This window comes from Adiantum capillus-veneris, chromosome 22, assembly GCF_014529385.1.
Source record: "Adiantum capillus-veneris isolate H3 chromosome 22, ASM1452938v2, whole genome shotgun sequence".
Classification (NCBI taxonomy): domain Eukaryota; kingdom Viridiplantae; phylum Streptophyta; class Polypodiopsida; order Polypodiales; family Pteridaceae; genus Adiantum; species Adiantum capillus-veneris.
The window spans coordinates 39,614,788-39,630,437 of record NC_140952.1 but is presented as its reverse complement, the minus strand read 5'-3'; the positions used below and the strand labels follow the sequence as shown (position 1 = coordinate 39,630,437).

The following is a 15,650-nucleotide window of genomic DNA, read 5'->3' as shown; positions in this document are numbered from 1 at the left end:
CCCTCCCCAGTTCACACTGTGTTCACGTCGAGTTCACACCGAGTTCACACCAAATTTGGTATGGTGCACATATCTCCGAGTTCACGCTTAATTCACACCTAGTTTAATGTCGATCGGACGGCCCGGATTGCACCCGCCTCGCGACGCCTATTGTGGGCCATTGATCCCACCTCCCTGGGGAGGTGTCATTTAGTGACGAGTTGGACTTGAAGCGGCCAGACAAAAACTGAGATAGAGCCTTGCTTGTCCTGTGTGTGTGTGTGTGTGTGAGAGAGAGAGAGAGAGAGAGAGAGAGAGAGAACCGTTCCCTCGTGATTTAATGCAACCCCATGCCGCGGGCCGGGGCCATGAGTCCCACGCTTGCTCTCTATCTCTGCTAGTTACTGGTATGCCAATCTGCTCCGTTCTCGCTTTCCCTCCTCCACGCACGCAGAGAATAATTTAAGGAGCCCAGTGTGGACGAAGAGAAACGTGCACGATCGTTACAGTGCTCTTCATTGCCATCACTGTCTTGACAGACGACAGAAAAACAAAATTCTCTCTCCCCCCATTACCGCTTCCTTGAAGAGCTCGGATAGACTATATGCGCCTTCCTTTACCCTTTCTCTCCGCCCCCGCGTTCTCTGGCATCTCTTCCTCTCTCCCCGCCTTCGCTTTTTGCTCATCATCACCAGAGGCGGTTGCAAACTTGCGAGAGAGACGTCACAGCAGACCATTCAGATGCAAGACACTGCATCCGATGCTACTGCTACGAGCTCTGAGGAAAAATCTCTCTCTCTCTCTCTCTCTCTCTCTCTCTCTCCCCCTCTCCCCACGCACTGCCATCGGGCCTTGCGCTGAACTTCGAACCTCCTTTTTCTCACTTGACGCGAAGGACACTGCCTTTTCGCTCACCTGAACTTAATCAAGCACCTCAAAAAGAATTGGGCACCTTTACTGAATAAGGATTTTAGGATACACTGTTGATGACAATCTGTTGAGTGTGTGTGTGTGTGTGTTTTGGGTTGGGGGGGGGGGATCATTGTTCGGTTCAGAGATGCACTATTCCCTTTTGAGCCGTCGGCCCGTTCGGCAGTCGCCCACGGTGGTGTCATGCACCTCTTTTTGTGGGCTCGTCCAAACCCAGCCTAAGAGCACAATATGTGAGAGAGAGAGAGAGAGAGAGAGAGAGAGAGAGAGAGAGAGATTTTATGTCACTCCAACAACTTTCCATGTTTTTACAAAAGAGCCATATTGTATTTTTTCTTGTAAATTACGAAATTTAGAAGAGAACCTTCAAAGGATACAATTTCAACCTTAAAGGGTAAACGTGTCAGAATTTGTTTCGTCCTATGTGTTCGATGTGCGAGCTTAACACATCTGATAGTTTCGCATCTTAGTTATGAACATATGAGGGGTGAGTTGTGTAGAAAGAAAAAGTGTGCACTAGGCTAGTGGTGGACGGTTTGAACAATGAGAACTTTGGAGGGGGTGGTGTTAGAGCATGCAAGGGTGCGAGGAACAAAAAGAGTTAGAAAGCGGCCATCCCAAGAGGCAGTAGTGCGAGAGCTACTCGAGTTTGAGGGCAAATGAATCCTCCTCGCAAAAAAATGTCCGCATTTTACCACCACGCAGTTGCTGTCAACTTCGGCTTGTACTTGCACTTTTTCTTTGAATACCCCTGCAATACTCCCCACAACATACCAAATGTGCTTTAAGCATGATTAACTACATAACAATCTAGAATTGCTCTCAAAATTAAGCACACTTACTTCTTAAAAGACACCACATAATGTGCTCAAACTACTTGTATCTTGCATTGATTATAATTGTATTAGACATGTAGCTAATCCTTACACAATGGGCCAAAATTTTCTATTACTAAGCATTTAGGTTCACAATCCTGCCAAAATGAGCTGAATTTGTCCATAATTAAGGTGTTTACCTGTTAATTTGCAATTGATAATGTAGGCATGGGCAGTCTCCTTGACATAATCTATCTCAAAGTTCGGCATTGCCGTCGGCTTTTGCATGTAGCACTTTGCAGAAAAGCACTAATCTATGTGTTGTGGATTCAAGGGCTCCTCTCCTCATATATATATATATATATATATATATAGTATGACCTATCCATTCATTCTTTTTACCTCTAGAACACAAGAGCACAATACATACATGCTCTGTTCAACACCGCCGCCTTGTAAGACAAAACCTATGCTGACGGTGATGATTCGATAGATTGCTTTTGATTTTGTGTAAACAATTATGCTCTCATCATGACTTGCTAATCTTTTTTGTCGTTTCAAGTTTGAAATCAACCTTATAATAAAATTAAATTGATTATATTCCTCCATCATCTCACAAGAAACCACCATACCTTGGAAGATGAGGCCCTAGCATTTGCTGATTTTTTATGGTGTGAATGTTGTTGCATACACAAAAGGAAGGCTAGAAGCTATAGATTTGCCTTTCTTCACTTTCTTACCATATAAGCTTTTAGGGAGATTCCATCTAATGATATGAGAACGCCCTTGTCCATTAAATTAACCCACACAAAATGTACGTGCGCGCGCGCGCACACACACACACACACACGAATATTCTCCAGAGTTTCATCTCCTCCAAAGAATTTTAGAATCCTAAAGTGAAAGAAATCATGGCTATCTTGATCCTTCAGTAAGCAATCTTTGCACTAAACATTCGTCAATTGAGTCTCTATCCGTCATACATATTACTCACTTAACCTCTTTTGTAATTGCCTTGGACCTTACTTTCTACTAGTATAGCCCCCTCCCCCCCCCCCCCCTTCCCCCCCCCCTTTCCTTCTCCCTTTCTCTCTCCATCACTGTGCTCCCCAAGCTGCAGGCCACATCCGCCGCTTGAAAGACATTCTGACGCGTGGCAGAGAGGGGGAACCGGAATTCCCTCCCCCTTTATCCTTAATATAGATTTATTTAATCTATAAACCATAGTTACCAATCTCGGTAAATAGCTTGGATGTGTATTCTATAACAATCCCAATTATCAATTACTTTGCACCAAAAAGTATGTGGAACAGACTCTTTGTTTTTGAGCTTTCTCAATTCACTTTGCTATGAATTGTATAGCAGAACATATATTCCAACACATTAAATAATCATGTTAAGGTTTCAACTATAAATCAAATGATTGGCTTAGGGTGACCTTCGCCATCCGATCGAGCCTTGCAGCGTGAAGGACTAGGCTTTTGGTAATAGTACGTTACTAGATACTTCTAACTAGGCTCTGAAGGAACCATCTGCCCCTTAAGGCTCAGCATGAGCTTGAGGCTGATTTGTATATTTCTTGGTAGCATTCTAATACAATCACCTACAATTGTGAGTTTTGCACAAAAGAAAAAAGGTTTCAACTATAAATTCAACCAGAGTTCCCCAGATACAACAATATTTAAAACCTCAATTTGGGATTATCCTTAAAGGTTTCACGTGGCTTAGCCTCTATGTCTGACTCTCATGTGATGTGGTAGGATAAAAGCTTCGATAGCCGGATAGGCTCCAAGTTAGGGACAACCTTTAAGGACAAATCCCTCCCATGTGGTGGCAGTACAAGCATGAGGGAGTTTCATGGCTAAATGGACTAATGTGTTAACTTTTGATTTGTGTAGCAGTTTGAGTAGTTGTGTTTGAAGTGATTCTCTGATGTTATAACATCAATCATCATTTCTTTCCTATAATCTCAAACATCAACTGTGCACCGATTACCGCTGACTTGAAAATGGTTAATCATAGTAGCAGAAAGCCATTTTTCTTTCTTGCTATCCTTAATATGGGGCTTTTACCCGAGTAATCCCCCCCCCCCCCCCCCCCCCCCCCCCCCCCCCCCCCCCAAACCAAGGTTGTTATACACATTTAAGTTATTTGAGAGGAATCAATGGCAACAACTAGCGATTATATTGGTTGTTTGACCCTTGGATACCATAGGACTTGAGTGGGTCCCCCACCCCCATTGGAGTATTGAGTTGGGCATGTTTACTCACTTGCTTGTGATTAGAGGACTCCTCCAAAGACCCTCTAAATTAGAGAGCCTTTTAATTTGGAGGGGCCCTCTAAACCCCATTCGCCACCTACAAGGCATACACCCTACCTTAAAGGTGCCACAATTTAAAGATCTCCTTTAAGATGTATGGAGAAAGGTATAAGGTATATATTCCTTGATTGGAGAGCCCTCCAAAAGTACCTTTAGAGGGCCTATGGGAGACTCCTCTAGGCTCTTAATCAAGCTTATTTTGCTTGAAACCGTGGGTGATTGAATACAAGGATGACCAAAATTGGCTTAGCAAGTTCAACATCCCAACTGTTGTGATACCAAGGACTATTTTACATCAAGAGTAGATCGAGTATGTTGCCCAAACGTTTTTTTCATTTGTTTTAATTGGAATCAGCAAAGATGCTTCCCCAGGCTTATCAGGAGAAAAGCGGAGGAGATGGCACGTGTTGGGGGGAGAGAGAGAGGGAGAGAGAGAGAGAGAGAGAGAGAGAGAGAAGAAGAAGAAGAAGAAGAAGAATAAAAACATAATTCTTTAGAAGTGGCTACATGACAGCTGTCGGCGACATGCTGCCTCTGTTTCGGATCTGGAAAGCGGGGCAAAGTCGCAGGTCTGTGCAGTGGAGGACGAGAAGGCGAATCGAGGAGCTCTCTCTCTCTCTCTCTCTCTCTCTCTCTCTCTCTCTCTCTCTCTCTCTCTCTCTCTCTCGCGCCAATGATGAGGCTGTTGACAGGATGCGGGTGAGTTCAGTGGAACAGGGTGGAGTGGTTCTCGTATGCGGCGCAGGTCTTGCTCCTACGCTGGTTGAAGTGAATAGCTGGTGTCAACTTTAGCTTTGCATAAAGGAGACTTATCTCGTTGTGTTGTGCGTCAGCATGGCGTGCAGGCCCTCCACTGTTTGCTACCCAGATGCACGGCGTCTCTTTCTCTAGCTCTTGGTACAGTGGAAAATGGCAGCGATTGGCATGATGGGGACACGACGATGATGGAGAAAGAGGCGATGCTCACAGTGGAGGAGGGACAGGAGGACGCAATGGGATAGGGCGAGGAATAGAGCATGTGCATCGGCCCCAACTGAGCTCCCCGTTTTAAAAGTTAACAAGTTGAACGAATCTTCATGCAAAATTAATTAATGGATGGAAGAATAGACCCGTATGTACAGGTAGTGTATAGGTACCCCCACGCAAGAGAGGGCAATTTGTTAAATCAAGGAATCTAACCACACCATGTGGTGATCACATGTGAAGAGTGAGGTAAATGTATTTGGAAAGGGGGTGGTAGAGCAACTCCACCTTAAAGAGCTGCAGTTGGCTCACCCCACTTCAGGAAGAATCTATGAATCTTTTTGGGAGTCTCTAAAATGCATAATAAAATGTGAACTTCTTCAAGTCCATTTAGTGCACTCTCTTCCCCATGTGTAGCTTTCATTTCCCTCAACCCTAAAGCATGGAAGAAAATGAATAAACTAATTTTTTATTCTTCAACTTTTAAGCCTTATCTTTTCTTTCCAATTTTAAATTTTTAACAAGAAGATTTGGCTTCCATCTTTTTGAACGTCCTTGTCTTTCCTTCTTTTTAGTCTCCAAAAGGCCATAAGAGAGTGGGTGGAGAATCGATGCACTCTCTCGGCTGTTGATGTAAAGGCATCGAATTTTTGACGCGTGTAAGTGAAGGGTTTTGTTAAACTTTTAGGTTTCTTTCCATGGCGTGACCTAAGGAGTGTTGCGTTTAATGCAGGCACTAAATACAGGGAGGTAGCAGCCACAACAAGCTTTGGCATGCGTCGAATGCAAGCACTTGAATGGAGGGTCGTACTAGCTACATCCAAATTTGGCGTGTGTTGAATGTGAGCACTGAAGACATAGCAGCTACAACAACCATGTATGGGGCAAGTTTTGCAGCATTTTGTGTGTGTGTGTGTGTGTATGCGTGCACGATCACACCTTCCTAGGAGTGGGTGACTGTCCACAAAATCATTCAAGCAATATATTGTCATGCTGTCATGGTGTCCGCACGTGTCCGTAGTTGCCACATCATTGATGTAGAGCTTGCAGCCTGAGGTCCCATGTTGTCATGCTGTCCGTAGCTGCCACATCATGATGTCATGCACAACAAGCCAATGGTCTGAAGTGCTATCACTCCTCACACAGGTTGTCAAGAGGAAAGTTTAGAAAATTAGGTTGTTTTTTTGGGTCTTTTCACTGTTTCTCTCTATGTTGGAGTGGAATTTCTCCTTTTCCTCTTCCCCTCAACTGACAGTTTTGAAATTGAGTCGAGACACATTTTCCCTGTACACTGCCATGCTGCCTATGTTTTCCCTCTTCGTAAAAAATTTCCTCTTCGAATCTCTTCTGAAGGCAATTTTTTATGCTTGTCAAATCAATATTTGGCAAAAATTGTTGCAAGTGTTCTTTGGAGTGTTGTCACTTGCGCAAAATGGGGAAAGCTGTGAAGCTTGCAGTGCCGTTCTATGAGGTAGTTGGGGGATTGTTGAAGGCGAATGTGCAGCATGTTCTTGTGTTGCTGTCTGCTATCGCTGTCTATAATGCAATCACGGAGTTTCCAACCTTTTGGTATGCATTAAATGAGCTAGTGAAGTATTTCATGCTGATGTATTGAGTTTCCATGATATGCATTAAATGAGACAATAAAGTAGCTTATGTAACGTGTGCATTGGGAAGTGGGCAATGCCATCAATTTTATTTTTGTATGCATGGAGGATTTGACATTTCTTTAATAGTGCAAAGAAAGAGTTTGGAACCTTTTGGAATGAATTCCATGAGCTAGTAAAATGTTAATAGCAATGCTGATGTGGTGTGGCAATGAGAATTTGGGCAAAGGCTTTTGTATGCATTAAAAAATTGACATTTTGTCTACTGCATGATGGAAGAGTTTGGGGAATTCTGGAATGCATTCAATGAGCCAGTACACTCTGTAGTGTAGGTATCTTTGGGTATTCAGACAATAGGATGAATGAGTAGCTCTTTTTGTATGGATAATTGTTGATCGATTTGACTTTAAGAATATGTATATCACCTCTTTATAAGTGGCAAAAATGCCTTTGTTTTTTTTCGTGAATCCACAGTTTAGAGCTTGAGGAGTTGTGTGTTTGTGATATTTTGTTGGCAATGGGTTCTAAATGCTCTGCTGGTCCTTTTGGTCCCGGTGCCAAGGAGTCGTATGTGAGCAACGATGAATCTATGGGGGCGGAGAGCATGGACTTTAAATAAGGTCAGTTATTGTAAAGTGTCGAACATTATTACTGAATATTATTGTCTAATTGTTGTATTGATTATGCTATTTTGACCAAAACTCGAATTAAAGCTCTATTTACTCTCTTTTAAAAATGTTGCTGCTGGTTAATCTTTGTTACATTTGCTTTTCTTTTGTGTCGGATATTCTGTGCAAGCAAAAAAAGTCGAAGTTGTTGATCTATCTATGTTATGCTAGAGGCTGTTGTGCCGAGCATTATTTTAGCATGGTTGGGACTGTTGCTACTATTGCAGACACTGCTATTGTAAACATTGCTTTTGGTTTTCACTCTATTGTTGATTTTTAGAAGAATTTCTTAGATCAGCTGCTATTTCATAACTTGTTTTCCTTTTAGTCCACCTTGGATCTTCCCAGGGTACGCTCCAGCTTATTGTAATTTGCAACGTTGCCGAGGAGTGGTATGTGAGCAGCGATGAATTTATAGGGACGGAGAGCATGGACTTTGAAGAAGGTCACCTGTTGTAAAGTGTCGGACATTATTACTGAATATTATTGTCTTTTTTTTGTATTGATTATGGTATTTTGGTCGAAACTCGAATTAAAGCTCCATTTACTCTCTTTTAAAACTAATACTGGTTCATAACTTGCTTTCCTTTTAGTCCACCTTGGATCTTCCTAGGGTACGCTCCAGCTTATTGTAATTTGCAACGTTGCTGAGGAGTGGTATGTGAGCAGCGATGAATTTATAAGGACAGAGAGCATGGACTTTGAAGAAGGTCACCTGTTGTAAAGTGTCGGACATTATTACTGAATATTATTGTCCTTTTTTTGTATTGATTATGCTATTTTGGTCGAAACTCGAATTAAAGCTCCATTTACTCTCTTTTAAAAATGCTGCTGGTTAATCTTTGTTAGTAAACCCAACACTTTGTTTGTATTGGATATTACAATTTTGGTGCTGGTTCATAGCACAGGCTCAGGCAAGAGCTTGCTAGTGTTTTCAAAGTTCAAACTGAAAACTTGGGCTACAACCGAGAGGTGACATTATTTAAGAAAGAGTGATACATTGCATACCATTTCTCTCATTTTCTAACAAAGTGAACTTGTTTAGGTTGTACGTGACCATCCGCTTTGTGAATATCAACAATATTGTTAGTGGAGAAGCATTGTACAAAATGTAGATCCACAAAAGTGTATAGGACTAGGGAAGGACCTTGTTGTCGATTGTGTAATAGCAACACCACTATAATCACAATTGCAAAGTTGGAAGCACATTGTCGTGCTGTGACACGTACATAGTGGGAACAAATGCTACAAGATCTATCTTGCAACTTTTTAGATATATAAGTATATTTCCTATAATGTACATATGCATATCTAAGTATAATAATAAGCTTTCTATCTCATCCTATTATTTATCTCAATGGTAACATATTCTTACTTTATCGTCAAAAAGTACTATGGGAAAAACGTCAATAGCTTCGCCTCTTTAACTTGGGGCAAAAAGCATTGGTTCTTTCTTGTACTATGTCATTAGCATCTTACATCCTAGCCAGATCCTATATCTAGGGTAACTTTCAATATATATATATTCTATGTATTTTTCATATATTTCTTATATTTCTTCTGAAAATAGCTACTAGGAAGGAATCAAATCCTAGTGGGACACTAGCTTGCATGATTCTCAAAGATACACCTATTTTAATACATTATTTTAAGCATGATTACAAAACTTTATCAAGGAGCAATGTCATGCTGTCATATGGCATGAGGTGTCCATTGGAATCAAATAAAAGTCTATGCTAAGGGGACCGCAAGAAGACTTTTGCTACCAAAACTATATCCTATTTTGATGATTTTTTTACACAAGGTTCCAATCCAAATTGGAAAAAGTATATAAAATGGAAGTCGTAGCTAATGAGTTGAATTTTCTACTCCTATTCGTTTTCTTTATTTGGAGCCATGGAGATATAATCAAAATACTGGACCCCAGTCTGTCCACATCATGCAGGGACGACTCATTTCAAACTTTGCCAGTTCCTATTCACACTGGCTCTTCTCTTTCTTGTGTAACCCTTGGGGGTTCCCTTCACCAACAAAGGGGGACCTCTTCTTCCTTGTAAACTATTCATGAGATGAATTCATAAGGGAGTAAGAGTAGTAATGCCTAATTGTACTTAGCCATAAACATAAGCCTAAGCCTACACTTACTCATAAAGGAAGACTAGCCAATCTTGTAAGCTATCCTTGGAATATAATCTCTAATCAAAGAAGGACTTAAACTTGGCGCATCAATCAAGGCTTAAAGTCTTCCTCTTCTTCTCTCTCCATCAAAAATGGTGAATAACTCCCAAAGGGTTTGTCAAGTAAGATGTGTTCTACTTTGATATTTTGTTGATTTCTTTTTCATCTTTAATCCAACATATATCTCTAGTCTCATCTCCATCTCTCACTATACCTATCTCTCTCACTCTAAAAATTTATTCTCTCTACAAATTCTAGGTTCTCCTTGCTACAGTTACATCTCTCCCCGCAGTATCCTTATTGCCTACGGACAAGAATAGAGCTTGGGAGGGAAAATTCTCATCTCTTCACTTCTCTCATATCTACATTTTTCACATACTATCCTAGATGAATAATCCAAATGATGTGAATTTCTATCGCTTCCACTCTGTGAGATCTATTAGAATTAACATATGGATTAGCCGTAAAATACACTTTCAACAATGTATAGTGGTTCTCTTTGGCCCAGAAAGGCTCAATGAAATACTTCTTTCACCAGATTCCATCATACTATCCCTTATAGACTATAGCATTTCTTTTGATGTAAGTGTAGTTATCTTGCTATGAACCAAGAGGATTTGTACACACAATTAATCCCAATCACTAGACAAAACATATATATTATGGTAAGTATAAAATTACAATTCCAAAGAACAATTCATAGCCTGTTTGGTCAACAAAGATTGAACGCCATTAACTCATCTATTAACCCTTTCATATTACCCATGATACGATATGACCATAGCCTTGATGTTTTCATCTTTGTGTTTTTTATATATTCTATTTTGTGTTCTTTATTTTTGTGTGTGGGTGTAAGAGAGGAAGAGTAGGGCTTCTTTGATTGTACTTTCTTCCAAACCCTAGACTTCATGGTTTCTATGGTTTAACTCCTTCATATAGTTTTTGGAGTACTCTCACAAACTCTCACAGCCAAAAGCCCGGTGCTTTCATGGCAAGACCGCAAATTTCTCGACATATTTTTGGTGAACCCGATGCAAATCTGCATGGTTACCCACAAAGGTGATCATGTTGAGCAACAGAATATGCACTTTGACCCAACAACAATGCAAATGTTTCAAGCATTTTCAATGTTCATGCAAAAACAACATGCCACTGAAAGAAGGGAGATTTTAGCAACCAAAGCCATATAAGAGATCGTCAATAGAATGGATTAGTTCAATGTCAAAGATGTAACCGATTACTTACGCGAGTATGTGAAGGAGATGGAGTTGCATCGCGTGTCAAAAGGTGAGATGATTTAAAGTTTTGAGCTAGTCGTTGCTCCAAAAATTAGGGAACATGCTAGGGGAATTAAAGTTGGACATGGGAGAAACTGGGAAGAACCTCAAATTCTAAGGAGGAATATTTCATGGAGGACTCTGAGAGAGTGACCAAAAGGACATTCTTAGAATGGGTAATCAAGCCAAAGCAAGGACTATCAATAACAAAGCTACCTAGGGAATTTGAGCGGCGTTATGCACAACTCACCAGGACAGGAAAGGCCACACTAGATGCAGAGAAGACATATATTTTATTACAAGCTGCAGGTAAAGAGTTTCAAGAAAATTTGGAGCTTCTTCTTGAAGATAAAGATGCTGAGCAAGGACTAAAGACCGACTGGAATGAGGTTGAAGGTGCTGTCTCACTGCTTGCCAAGCAATAAAGAAGAAGGGACAAGATGGTAGTAAACACTACAAGTCCTTCCACTTAAACTTCTGAAAAAATGGTTTACTTTTATCGCTCCTAAATTTGATGAGTCCATGCTAGATGAGCTTGTGAAGGGAATGCGTGACTTGAAGGTGAAGATTGCAAAGCTTGAAGAAAAAGTCTAACCATCAGGGCCACTTTCTAGGCAAAGACAACAGCCCAAAGATGTATTTGGTGCGATAGTACAGACCATGTAAGAAGGGATTGTGATGGTTTTAGTGATGCTTTGACAAAAGATGTTGTCTTTCTTAAGGATGGTAAAATCCACTTAAGAGAGACAGGTCTACCCTTGAGAACTACCTTTGGAAAGGGGGGAATGCAAACCTTAGTTGAAGATATGGCAACTAACCATGCCACATCTTCAGTTGAGGTAGCTACTTATGGAGTAAAAATTGAGCATCTTAGTGATGAAGAGGTGAGTGACCATCATGGTCTACTTTGGCCAAATGTCATGCAATTGGCTAAAAAGCAAAATCTTACGAAAGAGATTCTACATGAAGCAGGTGATTGCATACGTCTAGAAACAAGAGGGAATGGTCCAGTGGACTCATTGTCAGTGCATGCCTACATTACAAAATGCCAACAAAATGAGACTTTTGTAGAAGAGAAGCACAGAAATGAGAATGTTGATGAAGTACCATCAAAAAGGGCTTCTAGAAGTGGGGGAAGAAGCGACTCAACGCCTTCCCAAACACCCCCGACACAAGGAGCATCTCCACATAAGGTACTCATGGAGGAGTCTACAATAGGAAAGAAGAAAGATCCAACAAAAGATAAGACAAAAGGCCCAACTTATAAACTACAATCTGATATTGAGGTTGCTACAGATTTAAAGAAAGTCTTAGAGGATAGGATTTTGAATACCAAGATTGAGTTTACTCTAGGAGAAGTTCTTGGAATTGCAAAGCGTGAATTTCATGAGGAGATCATTGACATTATCAAGTGAAAGAGGCAACCTCTTGCTAAAGTTTCTTGTCCATAGGTTGAAGGATAAACCCTGAAGACACAAGGGATGCAGTTGCAAAATAAGGAGGATGATGGAGGTGTGGTAGGATGCTACCAATCTAGTGGGAGAGTGAAGCAAGTGCATTTCTCAAATGATGAAGAAGAAGTTGAAGCTATTCCTAGGAGCTACTATTCACAAAGTCACTGGGCAAGGGCTACTACAGAAACTTTGGTCAAGGTAGGTGATCAACATAATGTCAAAGAGTCTCTACAACAAGTGCAAATGGATGATGGAAACAGATCGTGGTTGGATGGTAAAAGTGGCAAACAATTCATCCGGTGAATTGTATGCAGCATGTCCAGGTGTGAAGGTGACAATAGGTGATGTAAAAATTGACCAAAACTTCTTTGTACAAGATACATCTTCATATCATCTCATCCTTGGACAGCCCTACATTGTGAGAGTTCAAATGGAAACAAAGGTAATAGACGATGGTTCAACATATATGCTAGGATACACATCAAATATGGAAAATGTGTTGTCCAATTTCTCATAGTTTGTGTAAACCATGAAAGAAATTGTGACAACCTCAGAGAACATCCTCTACCAAAGGTGAGAGAAGAGTTTCATGATCATAGGGAAATGATGGGTTTTGGCCAAGTACCATTGTAAAGCAGGATTGTAGTGGCACAAAAAGAAAAAGGGTCTCACCTGATCCAAAAATAGGTGAAACTTTCTCAATGGGCTCCTTGGTAACAAGGAATGGATCAATATGTTTTACAAAACTCAAAGATTTGAAGAGATGTGAGAGGCAATATATACATAATGTACAAATAGGCATGAAAGAGAGTGGGTTGCTAGAGCCTACTGAAAATGTTTTGGGTTTGTGTGAGCAAGTTTATTTTGTAGATACTATGGGTGAGCTTGATGCTATAATGGAGTCTAGTTTTCGTATTGAAAGTGAAGCTGTGGAAGTATGCTCTATGGAAATGTATCAAGTCATAGAAGCCTTTAAAGAAAACCAATGTTTCAAGCAAACAATTGGCCCAGAAGTCCGTGTTGAAACTAAATACAAAAGTGTAGCAAAGAAGGTGAAACCAATAGCTTCACCTTTACCACCCAACAACAGGGAAAAGATTGAGCAAGATGCTTTGCAACCAAGTTTAAGGAATCCTAAAAAGATTGGGCACACCTTCACAAAGGAGTCTTTTCAAGAGTTTCACATTGGTTGCGAGGAGTTTCTAACACTGGAGGGGACAAAGTGCTTTAAAGAAATGCTTTCAAAGCATGGTAAGGCTTTTGCATTTGAGCCACATGAGTAAGATGTGTTGATTCTTCTATTGTAGCGCCTTTCATTGATGATTTTCCTATCAAAAGATTGGAAGAAAGTGAGAAAGATGAAGCATTGGATCTCAGGGGATGTTGTAGGTTTGTGGTAAATCACATAAATGATTGTGATAAAATTCTATCTAGGTTGGAGGAAGTGAATCTTACTTTGTCAGGGCAAAAGTTTATGTTTGTTGTCAATGAAGTGCTCATTTTGGGGCACATGTGCAGGCCATATGGTAGGAAACCTTGTCCAACAAAGGTAGATACCATCCAAAGTTTGAAAGAAACATGCACTAGCATCACTGAGGTTAGAAGGTTTCTGGGAGCATGTGTATTTTATGTTATTTGGGTTCCACATTATGTACATGTAGCTGATCCTCTTTATCAATTTCTTAGAAAGAATCATAAGTTTAAATGGACAGAAGCACATTTAAAAGCCATGAGAAAGCTAAAGGAGTTGCTTCAATCAACACCAACTTTGAGAAAGGTAGACTATGAGTGTCAAAGGCCAATAATTGTGACACTAGACATCAGTCCTATAAGGATTGGATGGGAAATAGGGAAAGATGACGAAGAAGGACACATGTATGTGTTGAGATTTGGAGCAAAGGTACTAAGTTCTTGCCAAAGAAACTATCCACAGATAAAGAGAGAGTTATGGGGTATGGTTACAGCCTTGAAAAATGGGAAAGAGTACCTAATTGGTGCATGTGTGGTTGTAGAAATAGATTGTCTAGCACTTCTTGGGATGATTACAAGTTGCTCAACGCCAGATATTGCTATGTTGCGGTGGATTGCCTATATGAAGTTCTTAAATCCCGAGTTTACGCATATTGCAGGTAAAGACAATACAATGGCCGATATTCTATCAAGGGCAAGGTATGAAGATGAGTCACAGATGATTGTCGAGGGAGATGATGTAGGCACAAAGTTCTATTCTATCTCTCATGTGAAAGGTAACATGTCTGCATGACTAATCCACTTGAAACGTTCTTGAAAGAGCTTTATAAAGGTGATTGGCTTCTTATTGGAAGCTATTTGAGTACTGTAGCAAAACAGGTTGATTGGTCTGAACAAGAATTCACGAGGATACGCAGGAAATCATATGGGTACTTTTTGAGGGATGGTTACTTGTGGAAGAATCCTAAATAAAAGGGTGCTACACCACAATGGGTTATATGTAAAAAAGAGACTCAAGAAAAGCTCATACAAGAGTTTCATGAGAGTCTATGGGCTGGATATCAGGGTGTGTGGGCAACCTTCTCCAAGTTGAAAGCAAAATACTTGTGGAAGGGTATGTATAAAGATGTATCTCAATTTGTAGAGTCGTGTGTAGCTTGTCAAATGTATTCAAATGTCCAACATTGTGATGGATTGCACCCTACATATCCACTAGCCATGCACTATAAATGGGTTGTGGATCTAGTCACAATGCCTTTAGGGATTTGGCAAATGAGATACTTGGTTCTTGCACAAGAGGTCCTAACTAACCAGGTTGAAGGAAGAGCATTAAGAGCTAAAACCACAAAAGCTGTGTGCAAATTCCTTCTTGATGAGGTGATTTTCCATTATGGTTGTGTGGGAAAGATCACTGTAGATAGAGGTGAGTTGGATGCCAAGAAAGCAAGGGAGTTCTTTTCTAGATTAGGAATCAAGCTTTCTCTCACTACAGCTTACAACCCTGAAGGCAATGGAAAGAGTGAAAGAGGGCATCCTCTTATCATCAAAACTTTGGACAAGGCTTGCGAAGGAAGAGTTGGTGAGTGGCCAAAATTGTTACCATATGATTTATGGACTGATTGTACAACACATAGCTCAATAACTGGCTATATGTGTGCGGATCTAATGTATGGTCAAAAGCCAGTGATGCCGATTGAAGATACAAATCCCACATGGAATGTACTACCTTGGCAAGAGGGGCTTAGCAGGGAAGGTCTCCTTGCATTGTGCATAAGGCAACTAGAGAGAAGACATGGAGACATTGAAGCTGCAAAAGAACGACTCAGAAATGCAAGCTTGAAAACAAGGACTACTTTGACAAAAGACATCGGCTCAGGATCAAAGCAATTGACAAAGGTGACTGGGTTTTAGTGTATGATAGTAGCCTTGATAACCAACACATAGTCATGCGTAAGTTTTCAAAAAGATGGTTTGGACCGTATGTTGTAA

At 40.6% G+C, this 15,650-nt stretch overlaps 1 protein-coding gene across 1 annotated transcript; it reads right to left on the bottom strand.

The window, feature by feature from the left end:
• Nucleotides 1–1,323: 1,323 nt before the first annotated feature.
• On the bottom strand, nucleotides 1,324–2,131 carry LOC147429194 (uncharacterized). Its single transcript, XM_086494666.1, has 2 exons — nucleotides 1,925–2,131; nucleotides 1,324–1,660 (listed from the first exon to the last, which is right to left on the bottom strand). The coding sequence occupies exons 1-2, from the start codon at nucleotides 2,010–2,012 to the stop codon at nucleotides 1,431–1,433; spliced, it is 318 nt and encodes a 105-aa protein (XP_086350792.1). The 5' UTR covers nucleotides 2,013–2,131; the 3' UTR covers nucleotides 1,324–1,430.
• Between the last annotated feature and the right edge of the window lie 13,519 nt (nucleotides 2,132–15,650).